This window comes from Trachemys scripta, chromosome 4 (genome assembly GCF_013100865.1).
Source record: "Trachemys scripta elegans isolate TJP31775 chromosome 4, CAS_Tse_1.0, whole genome shotgun sequence".
In the NCBI taxonomy this organism is placed as follows: Eukaryota; Metazoa; Chordata; order Testudines; family Emydidae; genus Trachemys; species Trachemys scripta.
Window position 1 is genome coordinate 85,786,296 of NC_048301.1, and position 16,022 is coordinate 85,802,317.

General features: G+C 39.1%; 1 protein-coding gene across 6 annotated transcripts in view; it reads left to right on the top strand.

Moving 5' to 3' along the window:
• The window catches only part of GAS2 (growth arrest specific 2), a 135,975-nt gene that overhangs the window by 26,758 nt on the left and 93,195 nt on the right, over nt 1-16,022 (top strand). For 5 of the 6 annotated variants that reach the window (XM_034769820.1, XM_034769817.1, XM_034769818.1 and 2 more), the window contains exon 3: nt 6,752-6,876. In XM_034769820.1, the coding sequence (XP_034625711.1) occupies nt 6,752-6,876 (125 nt within the window). Of the gene's footprint in view, nt 1-6,751; nt 6,877-16,022 lie in introns of those variants that run through there. The other variant, XM_034769823.1, reaches the window with a different exon arrangement.

A 16,022-nucleotide genomic window follows, 5' to 3' on the forward strand; every position in this document is an offset into this window, starting at 1 on the left:
TGAGCACTATTCATGGAAAGGACAATGTATCTCTTGCCTTTTGATAACGTTTTTTCAACACACAGATGACAGCTATGAATGTTAGTGAGTGTTTCCTGCCCCATCCAATGTAGACAGAACAACCAGGCCCTTTCTATTTAGCAAAATGTTGTCTTCATTAATTCATCCATAAATAGTCAATATAGTCTTAGGGTACATCTATACTGCAATGTAATCCCAGGGTTAGTAGAATTTGAGTTAGCAGACCTTGGGTTTGTTAACCTAGGGCTTGAGCATCTACACTGATTTGTAACCCTAGGTTAGGAATTACCTATTAGGTTCACTCCCTCTGGGGCACCTGGCATTGGCCACTGCCGGTAGACAGGATACTGGGCTGGATGGACCTTTGGTCTGACCCAGTATGGCCATTCTTATGTTCTTAATTGTTGAACCCTGGGCTCCAGCATCTACACTGCATTATATGGTCCTAACTCTGACCACATATATCCCAGACTTCCTAGCACTCTCCCAAAATGTGGCCACGTTAACCCTTTGCTCGTAGTGCAGTCTGACAAAACTTGACTGCCCACCAAAGTTAACTGTCCAGAGGACAATGAAAGTCAGCCCATGGAACTGTGGAATACTTTTGATGGCTTCCCAGAGCATGAGTTCAGTGGGGCTGCATTTACAATGCAAAGCAATAGTACTTAAACTCTGGGTCCCAGCTTGACTCAAGCTCAGACCCTCCATCCTTGTGGGGTCCTGGGACCCTGGGTCTTAGCCCTGGCTTAACACTATTTGTGTGTATATAGAAGGGGGGTTAGGCTTGAGCTTGAGTTCTAACCCTGGGTTTAGGTTGCAATGTAGACATACTCTCGTTACAAATGCTCTTTCTGAAGGTCAGCCTTGGAAAACCAGGTTTATGGACCACTGGGTGTGTTTCAGTAAGAAATTCTGGTAGTTTTGAAGATACCTCACTTGAATTTTATAATCATTACACTCAAGAGGTGTTAATCTGATTATTACCCAGCTAAGCATATTAATGTGATTTATATTCCACATGGAGATTGATCCTCCTCTCCTACACTAATTTTGCATCAGCTCACCTGGATGGAGTTACTCCTGATTTACCCAGGTGTGAATGAGTGGACAATCAAAAAAAACTTTACAGCTTCAGCATTATATATTAGATTGTAGGTGATGATGAAGACAGAGGGCTAGGGCTTTGGCAGCAGTACTGGCTGCTTTCTGCTGCTCTGGTCCTATTGAAGCAGTTGGAGATGTCACATGTGTATCTACACCACCTGCTCTCAGCTCCCTGATGTTGGGGGCATGTTGGGGTAGAATAGGTGTGAAAAGGTGCAGGCCAAATTGCTTGCACTTCAGTGGTCTCTAATTACTAGAGAAGTTCTTGCTGGTGTGCCTTAGAAGAGCCCTTACTTTGTTCCTGGTTATGCTGGGAGAAGAAATGGTCTCCAGCTGGCCCCAGAATTAGTTCCAGTGCAAAACACAGCTCAGCCAGACCGGACAATCTGGTCCAAATGTCTCAATTTACAAACCTTTAGTTTGACATTATATTTATTTGTGTTTTTAAATGTTAATGATTGATAATCTTATTGTAAGTACATAGGCTGGAGTGACGTTTCAAAACCTACTATAGCAGCCAGAGCCCCTGGGCTCCCATGCTTTGACTGCTAAAGATTCTCAAAACTGAATTGCAAAACCCAATCCAGCATCAGCAGGATCTGGGGCCTGATCTATATAACCCTTATTTATGTAAGCAGCTATCCTAATTCATGCAAATAGTCCCAATGATTGCTATATTGAAGAAGACTTTATTTTCCTGTTTGCATACTTCTAGCATTAGTTTTTATTATAGATTATGTTGTTACCATCCTATATGCACATTGCAACTGCTTTCTTGTAATTATAGCTCATTTAAAGATCTTTTTTAATGGATTTTAATGTTTCTTCCATCCAAATATATGAAGCCATTTTTTGTCCCCTAGCTATGAACATAACTCTCATTTGAATCAATACATTTCAACTGTTAAATATGTCATGGTGTCTCTTTTAGCAAAGAAATGCCACCTTTTGGGGCCATAAAATACAGTGAATTGAAAGCTAACACCTAATATATTTTTCATTAAATACAGATGTTCAATGCAAAACTCATTCTTTCAGCATTCATAAAAGGCAGCAGAACTAAAATATTCCAGCTTAATATATAAAAATGTAATAATCAAACTGCTAATGTAATTGTATTGTTAAATGGCAAGAGAAGATAGAAAGCATTTTTTCTGCATCTGTTTAAAAAGGAATATATATATATATTTTAAGCTTATTGTTTTAATCAGATTTATAAAAGCAGCCAAGAGAATAGCCAAATCCATAAATCATAGGACATCATGGGCATTTAAAATGAGGGTTATTTTACCTATATAGAAAATCCTAAAGAGTTTGCATTTAAAACAATAAAACTTCAGTTATGGTTAAAGAAACTAATGTATATATCTTACAATAGAGTTCTATATTCACATATAATACTGCCTTTTAAAATAAAACAGCTTCTAATATGTCCATTCTTTAAATTAGCTTTCTGATAGTTTCGGCACCTTCGACCGAAGGGACAAAATGGAAAATATTTTTCATTATTAACAATAGAAAATGTAGGCCAAACATGGTGGTGAAGGTATTAAGGCGCTGGGATGCTGACTTTTTTGCGTCTGGGGGCTATTAATTTAATTCCTGGCTCCAGAAGAACTGCATGCACCACTAAAATAATGTCAGTTATGCACAGACTTCTATTGTGATGCAGTGCTGCTACTGCTCTTCTGCCACCTGCAGAAGTCATTATATACACTAGAGGCTACAATATGAAATCTACAGTGGAGAGAATCAAGGCTAAAAAATGAATGGAAAAAAAGGTTTTACGTCAAACAGATGTTCTTGAAAGAATAAATGTATCAGAAATAACAAGTTTAACTTGAACCAGAAAAGTGAGTCTATTGCTGCATCTGAGAATCACATGCTTTACAGATCTTATTTTATTCCTCTCTGGTTTTAGCCTACAAAATGAAGAACACTGGGGACTGTTTTCCTTCAAGGTGTTACATTATTGTCAAAGTACCTAAAACCTTTCCAACAATTTCAAAGCCATGGTCAGATAAATCCTACTGTAGTATCCTTTTGATTTTTGTGCTTTTGTAAATTAAAATTTGATTAAAATTGGTCTGGTTTGTATATTTTTGGACAAAAAATACAAAATGAAATATTTCAAAAAATTATTTTGTTTTAAAGGGATAGAAAAAAGAGGGATTTATTTAAAAAGAAAGGGAATGTGGTTCAAAACAAAACAATCCAACCTCTCTTTTCTTTCCTCTCTCCTTTTTTTTTTTTTTAATGGAAGTGTGAGACAGTTTTTAAAAATGATTATAATCATAATAATTATTATTGTATGTACTGCATTGTATTATTGTATGCAATCAGAGATTTAGGGACAACTAGTGCATGGGGCTAATAGCCTTTGGTGGATCTATCCTCCATGAATTCATCTAATTCTTTTCTGAACCCAGTTATACTTTTGGCCTTCACACCATCCCTGGCAACGAGTTCCAAAGGTTGACTATGCATTGTGTGAAGTACTTCCTTATATTTTAAACCTGCTACCTATTAATTTCATTAGGTGACCTGGTTCTTGTGTTATGTGAAGAGGCAAATAACCCTTCCTTATTCATTTTCTCCACATCATTCATAAATTTAGAGACCAGTATCGTATCTCCCCTTACTCATCTCTTTTCTCAGCTGAAGAGTCCGTCTTTTTAATCTCTTCTCAGATGTAAATTGTTCCAGACTCTTAATCATTTTTGTTGCCCTTCTCTGTACTTTTTCTAATTCTAATATATCTTTTTTGAGTTGGGGAGATGAGAACTGCACTCAGTACTCAAGGTGTGGGCATACCATGGAATTATATAGTGACATGATGTTTCTTGGGTCCTGTGGCACCTTTGAGACTAACAGAAGTACTGGGAGCATAAGCTTTCGTGGGTAAGAACCTCACTTCTTCAGATGCAAGACAACTGAAGAAGTGAGGTTCTTACCCACGAAAGCTTATGCTCCCAATATTTCTGTTAGTCTTAAAGGTGCCACAGGACCCTCTGTTGCTTTNAAAGGTTTGATGTTTGCCCTCAGAGCTATGCAGAATTGCCAACAGCAATAGAGCTAGTCAAACTTTTAATCAAAAACGGTTTTCAGTTGGAAAATGCTCTTTGACAAACTTTTTTTTTTTTGCAAAATGGTATCAATTTCAACAAATGTCAATGTTTTTCTAAAAAACTTTTCGTTTCAAAATTTGTTATATTAAAAAATGTAAAAGGCTCAAAATCTAAACAAAGCATATTGATTTCCAAAAAAAAAAAAAAAATTGACACCATGCAAGGCACTGCATTTAGCCGTATGGAATGGAAATCTATCAACCTCATGAAGAAACTTGCACAAATACAGACAGATATCATCTTCCTTTCCAAATGCAAACGGATGGACAACTTGCATCTGAAGAAGTGAGGTTCTTACCCACGAAAGCTTATGCTCCCAGTACTTCTGTTAGTCTCAAAGGTGCCATAGGACCCTCTGTTGCTTTTTACAGATTCAGACTAACACAGCTACCCCTCTGATACATGATATTTCTTGTCTTATTATGATTTCTAATGTTCTGTTAGCTTTTTCAACTGTCATTGAACATTGAGCAGCTGTTTTCAGAGAACTATCCACAATGACTCCAAGATCTCTTTCTTTAATGGTAACAGGTAATTTAGACCCCATCATTTTGTATGTACGGTTGGGATTATGTTTTCCCATGTGCATTACTTTGCATTTATTGACACTGAATTTCATCTGCCATTTTCTTGCCCAATCACTCAGGTTTGTGAGATCCCTTCATAACTCTTCACAGTCAGACATGGATTTAACTGTCTCAAGTAATTTAGTATTGTTTGAAAACTATGCCACCTCACTGTCTACCCCTTTTTCCAGATAATTTATGAATATGTTGAACAGCCCAGGTCTCAGTACATTTCCTTGGGGGACTACGCTATTTACCTCTCTCCACGGTGAAAACTGACCATTTATCCCTGCCCTTTGTTTTCTAGCTATTAACCAGTTACTGATCGAAGAGAGGTCCTTCCCTCTTATTCTATGACTGCCTACTTTGCTCAAAAGCCATTGGTGAGGGATCTTGTCAAAAGGCTTTTTGAAAGCCCACGTACACTATATCCATTGGATTGCACTTGTCCACATATTTGTTGAACCCCCCCAGGAATTCTAATATGTTGGTGAGGCATGATTTCCCTGTACAAAAGCCATGTTGATCTTCTCCAATATTGTGCTCACCTGTGTCTGATATTTGATTTTTTTTTAATTATAGTTTCAATTAATTTGCCTGATACTGAAGTTCAGTTGCTTCATTTCCTCCTCTATAGCAAAGCTTGGCAGAATTCAATTTTTATATTTTATATAATTTTGATTGGTAATATTGATTATTTTAAGTCATTTTACTGTTTTTATCTATTTTTAGTTTTCACACTTGCAGGAAATTATGGGGGGGGTATTAGAAAATAAATTATTTTAATGACAGTAGGCATTGAGATTCAAAAGTTTTATAACAGTTAAAACAAAATTGTCAACTACACATGTCAAATTAAGTATTCTTAAATCAAATTCTTAAGTTTTCAAGCAGCATTTTCTTTCTTTGCCTATCTGTAAATTTCAGTTACTATCAATGGAAATATTTTTATCATTTTGTCCATGTATAGTGAAATCCATGTTTACTGACACTTACTGATAAAAGTCTAATCCTTCCAATCTTATCTATAGGTTTGGCACCCTGGTTGGATTACATCTGCTATGATGCACCAGGATGTCCTGTCTTGGAGAGTGGAAGCAGTATATCATGTGAGATATAATCCACTAGGGAGCCCAGCCTGTAGAGATCAATGGGGAAATGAGGCAACTGAACTTCAGTCCTCCTGAAGCAATGCGACAGCATTACCAAAATCAAAATATTTTTGTTTATGAGCATTTAATTTTTAGACCAAATAAATTGGTAATTTTTCATGGAAAGTAGACACTCATTTAATGACAACATTCATTTTGTCAAACTCCACTCTCCTTCAAAAAACAATTTTGACAGAAAATTGTCAGCACCTTCCAGGATCAAATCCTAAATTAACAATGAAATAGAAATTAACCTCTCATCTCTAAAGCTGGGGACTATTGGGAGTGAGGGTGAAGCTTGCAGTGTACTTGTTCTGAGGATAAATTTAAGACATTATGCTGCAGGGCTGTCAATCTGGCACCTTTTTAATGTCACTAAAATAAAAAAAGTGGTCCCGTATAGTCAGAAATGGTAAAATAAGATTAACAGAATCTGGCATATTAGTTGGACTCATTCTACAAAAATGTGTTGTTTGACAAGATGAATGTTTAAAAATATACCATCCCAAAGAAAACATCAAATTATCCAACCAAAAAATGTATCCAAAAAATTGAGTCTCAGTGCCAGGAAAATAGCAGCAAGACTAAATGATAAAAACTCAGTGTAATGTGAGTTATTCAGTTAGGGCTTGTTTCTAAGCCCATTGAAGTTAATGGAAAGACTCCCATTGACTTCAATGGGGTTTGGTTTATGGATTTTCCTTGCAAATCCATTATTTACATTTCTTGTGTTGACACAGGCATCCTTTTTTGCCATGTTAATTTTCTTATTCCCTTTCAGGTAGGGAGATAACGGCAGAAACTTTTATGGAGAAGTTGGATAATGGTGCCTTGCTGTGTCGACTAGCTGAGACCCTACAAGAGAAATTTAAAGAAAACAGTTTTGATGCAAACAAGCCTGGCAAAGTAAGTCTTGGATAACATGTCACATGTGCTATCAGCATTTAGGATCTGTAACTTCATGGATCTAATTGTATTTGAGAGTTTCAGAGGTTTTGTTTGTGGAGGCTCTACCCCTTGGAACCTGGGACCACTACTCCACATAGAAAAATGAGAAAAATAAAACTCTAGTAAAATCAGCGTACATTCCTCCAAATGCTGAGTGCTTTTTCTTATATGCCAATCCTTTCACAAAAATAAGCTATTTTAGTAATCGTGCTGGTATCCTTGACAATGTAATGCACATTCCATTAAAGGCTCTGTTGCAGCAGCACTTCAATGAACAGCCTGGAAGCCACAGAAGAGCAGCAAAGGTTGCTTTGAAATGTGTTCTTAAATGGACTGCCTCAAAGACCATTGGGGACAATGAAAGTCTTTCTGTTCGCTTCAGTAAACTTTTGATCAGCCCTAAAGTCTTGTTCTGCTCTTCAAAGTAACCTTGTAAAAATGACATAGTGGAATTTCATGTTCATTGTCTTTCAGTGAGTTCCCTATCAAATGAACTCAGTGTACAAATAACAAAAGATTTTTTTTTTAACCACCAGTCCTGAAAACAAAGCCTGAGCTCTGAGAGTCAAGCTTGGCTCTTTCCATCCTACACATCTTCACCTGTAATAATTTTGGTAACATTTGCCACACATTCAATTGGATCTGGGCTGCAGGAATGTCGGCAGTTGCTGTTACAGGCCGTTTGTGATCACTATAGCGCTTGCTCTGCCTGAAGCCAGGCAGCCATGTGGCATGTCTGTCTCTCCATGCTGAATCACAATAGGGAAGAAGAGAAGAAGGCAGTCATAGGGCAGAGGTGAGGGGCCTAGTACTAGCACCAGAATCCCCAGCATCCTACCAGACAGTTACCTATCCCAACATCTGGCTTTCCCCCTATGAATCCAGCCAACTCCTCTGAGTCTCCAGATTACCTCTAAACAGGTTTTCCTAGCCCCTCCCCCTCCAAAAGTGGACACCTAGTCCTCTCTGAGAATCCCAGTTTTCCCTGATTCCTCCTCTTCAGCAATCCCAGACTCCCTCCAGCACCCTCCTAGCCCCAGACACCTTTGTTTGTTCAGCACCCATCCATCTCAGACACCATCTGGGGCTTACCTGCCATCTATCCTAGCAGCTCCTCAGAGTCACTCCCACCTACACTAGCCACAAGCTGCCAGATTTTCTGCAGTTCCTGTCCTTCACTTGCCACTGACTGAGACAGGATGTGTTGACCATAAGTTAAAGTTTATGGTCATATGCAGATGTTTGTGCATATGCAAAACTCACAAACACAAGACACATAAATTGGTGCAGTGATAAATGATGACAGGTCAGGTCTACAGAGCGATCTAGATCTCATCTCTTGAACAAACATGCATTACTACAGCTAAATGCAAAGCCATCTGTCTAGGAACCAAGAATGTAGGACTGTATTTTGGAAACCAATGACTCAGAAAAGTACTTAGGGATCATGATAGATAAGTTAAACATGAGTTTTCAGTGTGATGCAGCGGCTAAGAAAGCAAATGCTAGGGTTGTGTATATATAACCAACAGAATATCGAGTAGGAGTAGGGAGGTGTTATTTCCTCTCTCTATAACATTGGTAAGACCATTACTGGAATATTATCACCAGTTCTGGTGTCAACACTTTGAAAAGGATGTTGACAAATAGGCAAGGGTTCAGAAAAGTGCAATAGGAATGATCTGAGATCTTGAAAATATGCTTTACAATGAGATGCTAAAGAATTTAACGAAGAGCAGGTTAAGAGTTCAGTCTATAAGTACGTATATAGGGAAAAGATTTCTGATAGTAGATAGCTCTTTAGCCTAACAAAGGCATAACAAGATGCAATGGCTGGAAGCTGAAGCTAGACAAATTCAGACTAGAAATAAGGTGCACCTATTTTATAGTGGAAGTAACTAACCTTTGGAACTACATACTTTAGGATATGGTAGATTTTCTATCACTTGAAGTCTTTAAATCAGGATTGGATTTCTTTGTAAAACTTATGCCCTTGCTCAACCAGAACTTATGGGCTTGATGAAGAAACCACTTGTTGAAATTCTATGGTCTGTGCTGTGCAAGAGATCACATTAAGATGATTGGAGTGGTCTGTTCTGGCCTTAAAATCTTCTAATCCAGATGCAGATTCGTTTATCATACAGTTTGCATAAAATGTCACACCTGGGGCTATGCAAAATTTGGCAGCGATGAGCTTTACTTAAGTTCTATCAATTATTAATCACTAGGGCGGATAAAAAAAATTTGCAAATTTGAATTTTTTGACAAAAAAGACACTTTGTGGAAATTTTTCCTATTCTGTGACCCCCTCTGTTTACCACAGTTTGTTTGTTTATCACATTAAAGAAGAAAGTTTAATGCAAGTTACGGTGGTCCACCTAAAATGTTGACGTAGAACTACCATTGGAAGCTCTCCTTTATAGAGTTCTGATGTCTCTTGGTGAGCCAGAAAGTCAGACATTTGCACAGGTTGGCATAAACTTTCAGAAGGGATGGACTAGATGATCTCTTGAGGTCCATTCTAGCCCTACATTTCTATGATACTATCTTTACTTTCTCCTCCCCTTTCCTACTTTCTATATCGGGGTCGGCAATGTTTGGCATGTGGCTCGCCAGGGTAAGCACCCTGGCAGGCTGGGCCAGTTTATTTACCTGCTGATGCGGCAGGTTCAGACGATCGTGGCCCCCACTGGCCGCGGTTCGCCCTCCCGGGCCAATGGGGGCGGCGAGAAGCGGCGCAGGCGAGAGATGTTATCACATAACTTTGTTATCTGCTGTTGCTTGGGGAGAGAGATGATGTTAGCAAAGATTAATAGGAAATGTGTCAAAATGTTGGGCTACGTCCTCAGATCTTGAGACATTCTGGGCTTACACTAACACCACATGAGAATCTGGCCCTAAAAGAGCCAAAATTAACTGAACTCACTCTTTGGAGTAAGTAAAGCAGCAGGTAAAGAATAGGACAATTAGAACTTTGGCAATCTGTTATACTGTAATTATTTAGATTTATAGGTAATTTTCTTTGTCAGACTGGTATAACAAATTGAAATAACATAGAAAAATCTCAGTCCAAAGCTATTTCTCAATGTATATTTCATATTTGGAATAATAAGAATTCAAAGAAATGACAGTGTAATGGCTGTATGTCATTACAAACTATTAGGGGTCTGTTTATCCTTTCATATTGTAATTCCCTAATGTAGTAGTCCTAGGCAGTAGACTCCACAACTGGAAAATGTGACTCTTGGTGCCAAGGAAATTTATATGAGAATCATAGTGTATGAAATTTAGCATAGTAAGAATTCTACAATACTCTCTGGAACCATTACTGTATACCATGTTAATAATATATGTGGTATTCTGGAGCCATTAGATTGTTACTCAATGCATAGGAATAAAGAAACATAACAGGCTTTCACCCAGCAACCCCCTTGAAGATGACATTTTTGGCAGCTAGGTCTATTAGACACTCCAGCTTCTATTAAAATAGAGAAAGCACTTAGATCCTTAAAAAAAAAAAAAGAAAAAGAAGCTGACTGATATAAAAAGAATGACAGCTAGAATAACTGGCTTGGAGGCAGCAGCCAGACCAAAGCTGAGTGTGTGGGAGGCAGACAGTATAGGGTGAGACCAGGGGAGACAGATAATGGAAAAATCCCACAAGGTACTGCCATAATCCTAAAGACTAGAGAGAATTTAAACTACTTCCAAACGTGGAGCTCTCCCTTCTGTGTGAGCTGCTTCTCAAATGGTAATTCAGGCTCCATAAAATACTTTGGGTTTAATTCATTTTTACAAGTTTAAGGAAAAAGATACATCCTGTTATCTCAGATGTATATTGCTAATCCCTGTGCCCTTCTAAAAGCCTTTTAGTTGTCTGCCTTTGGTGTCATGTCCAGTAACACATCTAGGAATGTATTAAAACTGGATAATGCACACACTGAATCACTGAAGGAAGTTATTGCTCATTTGTTCATTGGAATTGCATGGAGCCAGATTGCGATACCCTGATTGAGCCTGAGTAATGCTTTTACACCATAAGCAGTCCCATTCCTACTGCAAGGTAGTATCACAATCTGGTTCTTTTAGTTATAGGAGTGTAAAAAAAAATCCAGGAGGATTTGGCAGCTTGGGAAGTACTGCTTTGATGGGATTGTTCCCCTCTCTTTTCCTCAACTGCATAGGAGCCCCACAAGAATTGGCCGTTGTGGGTGGGGGACTGCAAGAATTAGGAGGGAGTGAACCAATGGCTGTTTCTACAGCATTCTCTTCTCTCCAGACCTGGAGGACCCTGACAGCATTAATTAAATTGCTTTCCCCTCTGTGATGTAGAAGCATCCCTGTGGTATTAGGATACCTCCAGAAGAAGCAGTGGGCTGGAAATTCCCTGGCTGAACAAGAAGCTGGAAAAGGAAGTGAGGAGCCAGAAGCCAGCATAAAAGCATAGGCTCTGCATGGGTCTTGAGGGATCCCTGGTTTCTGGGGGTGAATTCTCTGATACTTCCGCAGGCAAGCACAGCAAAATCCTGTCTCCCTGTGGGACAAATTTGAAAGAAATTCTCTGAGGTCAAATACAGTTTCATGCCCCTTATGCATATGAGGTCAAATTTTCAAAAATGTATAAGTTATTTAGGAGCCTAATTCCTTAACCCCATAGATTTAGGCTGATTATTATTATTATGATTATTCAGGGCCAGATTTTCCAAGGTATTTAGTCACATAAAGATGCAGAAAGGCAACAACTGGGATTTTTGAAAGCACCTCTTTTGAATTAGGTACTTATGTGTTCCTTAAAATCCTTAGTGCCTTTGTGTGTCTTTATGCATCTTTGAAAATCTGGCCCGTAGGGGCTTTTAAAAATTCTGTTCATGGTCTATATTGATTATAGGTCTGATCCTACACTGCTGAATCAGTCAAAACTCCTCCTGGCAGTAATGGGAACTTTGTCTGCACATGGACTGCTGGAGACCCTGGAGCGCAGTCAGTGTAGAATGCATTTTGCAAGAGGGGCTGCATTTTTCTTTCAGAAGCATAATGTGTGCTGTTTGCAATGTCAAATGAGTCATAATCCTGCAGGTTTAGTAAACTGGCAGATACAGAGATAGTGATATTAATAAATGCCAGAGACTTGTACAGTAGTAAATGTCTGAAACTACCCATGTTGCAGTTAATGATTTGCTGTCCAGAAACTTCTTATTACAACAAGTGCAATTCCATAAAAGTGATTCATATTGCAGGATGCCATTTTGTAATTTTCTCCCACTGGCTTAGATTTCATCTCCTAACTCTCCAGGCAATATTTTACTTTTCCTGACAGATAGTTAATTTGAGAATTTCACAGCTGTACAAACAAATTTAAAGCATCAAGGCATGTGTGGTATGCACTGAGCACACATTTGCCAGGAATGATTTAAGTAACTTGTAAGATTTTAAAGTAAGCTCAAATAAAATGTGTTAATAGTTATCAGTATTTTAATATACAGGACATAATATTCTGCCCACAGTACTTAAAGCTGGATGTATATTTATGCTGTATTATGATTGAATTCCATTAAGGTCATAATGGTTGTATAGCAAATAAAAGCAAATAAAACATTCAGTAGACATATTTTTCAGTCTCCAGAGGTTCATACAGACTCATTCTTGTTTTTTTTAATGATCTCTCTGAAAGGGTGTCTTAGCTTAGCTTGACTTCAAATATTTTTTTATTTAGATATAAGCCTGAATCATGGGTCTGAATCCAAATCTTCCCTCTTCCTCTCCCACCCCCCGGGAGAGTCTGCACCTTGGGCTTTGATTTGGGCCAGTAATAGAGGTAGGCCTGAGCTTCATAGTGGATCTAGATGCAAAAATCCTAAAGTCCATGCAGTGAGGGGATTGGAGACAGCTTTCCAGTGTGTCTTCTTTGTCTAATGTGAGACAAGTTAAAATGACTGTGTAGGATTAGACTACATATGCAGTGAAATTCAGCTACTGTATTAATAGAAGAACAAATTTAGTGTTTGGATGCAGACATATGCAGCCCACATTGAGATTGTGTTCAGAATTTGTTCCATAGATAGTGAATACGTTTGCAATCATTGTTCAGAGTCTGTATTTTCAGGATGAGTCTTTTCTTTGGTCCACACTGTCCATCCTTTAATCACATTGAAGGTTTCTATAGTACTTTTTGCTCTTGTTCCAAGTCCAAAGCTTGCATTTGTGGCAGTGGAAAATATGTACAATGAATCAGATCCTCAACAGATGTAAATTGATGTAGCCATATTGATTTCAGTGGAGCTATGCTGATTTGCATCAGCTGAGGACCTGGCCCAGTGACTGCAGAGCATCCATGTTGAGCTTTACAGTGAAGATGAGAGGTGTACATTGAGACTTTGAGAAGAGTATTTTGCCCTAAATAAACTCTCTCGGGAGGATATATTTCATGTTAAAGAGTGCCTCTTTGACAGCTCAGAGAAGCTAAGCTAAGCAGTTGTCACTTGTAGAGCTCATATAGTGGTGAAAACTTATACAATTCAAAATCTCTGTACTCCTTTTTAAAAATATGTATTAAAGGGCACTGTGTGTCTGGATGCAAATAGGGAAGGATGTTCTTATGGCTAAAGCACATGATTGGAAGGCTGGAGACCCAAGTTAGTTTCAAGCTCTGCTGTCAACTTGCTATTTGATCTTGGGCAAAACACTTAACACCTCTATGCTTTTTCTTTCCATATATGAATTAGGAATAAAATGTCTCCTGGGTGATTGTTTTAAGGTTTAATTCATTAATGTTGTAAAGTGCTCTGAGATTCTTAAGTTGTAGGTACTGTATGTTATTGTATGGGTCCCGGGCCCCAGTGGTTCAGGGCCTCATTAAGTTGTTTCCTTTGGGAGGAGAAATTGATTACATGAGATGAATCAGATCTTTTTTTTGGCAATCCTGTTTATTTAAAAAATGTACACAATGCCTGTTTCCCTGAACAAAGCAGAGACATACAACAGAAGGTACTTTCCATCCAAGCCTCCCTTTCCAGCTGGTCCTGCGCCCCAAGAAGTTCTGCCACTGTCCCCTCCTAGGGCCATGCTCACAACACTTCTCTCATTGTCTGCTGATTTTATTTTGCCTTCTGGCTACTTTCTGCCCATTGCATGCATGCATGCAGTGTAGTTGTAGCCATGTTGGTCCGAGGATAATAGTGAGAGAAGGCGGGTGCGGGAATATTTTCTATTGGACCAACTTCTGGTGGTGAGAGAGACAAGCTTTCAAGCTTCAGAGAGCTGTGACCTGAGGAAGAGCTCTGTGTAACCTCGGAATTTTGTCTCTCTCTCCAACAGAAGTTGGTCCAGTAAAAGATATTACCGCGCTCACCTTGTCTCTCTGATACACACATATACACACAGCTATAATCAATCAGTGCCACAGTTCCATCCTTTGCAATCAGTCCACAGGGAAATCTTTCAGTCCACATGGCTTAGCTGCTGATTTGTCCTTTCATGTGGCCTCATACCTCAAGTGGTGGCTTGCATTGTCTCTAGCTATCTTGCCCTATAACTTCTTCTGTTTAGCTGGAATGAAGGGTGGCTAGCACACCCATCAGCTTTAGAAGGTCTGTCTGTGATTGACTGTAGATGCGGGGGGGATACTATGGCATTCTGGGGTGCAGTCCAGACCAGTGAGGGGCTGTGTCACCACCTGCTCTGCAAGCTGGGGTGTCTCACAATGCTTTGCCGCTGTGGCTCCTAACCTGGGTTCCTCACACAAAGTCAAACAGCATGCAGGCCACACCCAGAGTATCTGTGTATAACCACAGCTCTAGTCCAGCAGCTCTGACCCCAGATGCTCGTTAACAAACACCAGCCACACTCTGGCTTCCAACAGCCTTAGTTACTACATGCAGGGTAACCCCAACATACTGCCAGTCCCAGATTTTCCCCCCAAAACATATGTTCTGAAGTGTCCAGCCCTCTCCTGGACAGTCCAGATATACTATGTCTGTCGCCCCTCTAAAGGGATAAAGATTCAACAGTTTGGCACTTTAAATGGAGTTACCCACACAGTTCTCAACACTGGATTAGTTTTGATTAAAGAATAAAACAAGTTTATTCACTTACAAAGAAAGAGATTTTAAGTGAGCACAAGAAAAGATGCATTAAAGTCAGAAACGGTTACAAGAAAAATGAAGATAAAATGCTTTCTAAACTTCATAAACTAGATTTGTCTCAAGGTGAAGTTTCTTATCACGTTTCCAGTAACTTTGTTGACCAAACTCTCAGGCCAGGATCTGGTCCCAAAAGCCCAATGGCTGGCTGTTTTGCCTTCTGAGGTGAAAAAAGACAGATGGATAGAGAAAGGGAACTTGGGGTGCTTTTGCCCCACATTTTCATATTTCAGTCATCCTTTGAAAAGCATTTTCATGAGAGTAATCCCTAGTTAAAGTTCTTTTTGGCTGAGAACAAGGACACCTGGAGTCTGGTGAAGGAGGGAGGCTTCATGCTGTTTCTCTTCACCTGTGTATGCTGAAATGCAGATTTTCTTTGTCTTCTTTCTTCCCCCTCTCACTGTTTACAGCTTATATTCAAATTGAGGTAAACACACATCCCTTTATTAAAGACAGGCCCAGTTGACCACTCCTACCTAATCAGGGCTACGTGAGTTAGAAGCCACTGCCTTGAACAGTATCCGGGGGGATTTCATAACTTTACATATAATGCTGCTATATACATTTCACCCTGATATTATTGACCAGTGAATTATTGGTTTTCAAATGATACTTCAAAGGCTTATTTTGTACAAAGATTATTACAATAATGTGTAGGATGTGAATACAGGGATTAATTTGGTCACTGGTGCACACATATATTCATACCCAAAAGGTTGAGCTCTTGGATTTGTGATATTGAAAATACTAGGTGGAACTAAATCAACTATTCTACCAGGAAGACCATTTACACCTCTACCCCGATATAACACGGCCCGATATAACACAAATTCGGATATAACGTGGTAAAGCAGCGCTCCGGGGGGGCGGGGTTGCGCTCTCCGGTGGATCAAAGCAAGTTCAATATAATGCGATTTCACCTATAATGCGGTAAGATTGTTGGCTCCCGAGGACAGCGTTATATTG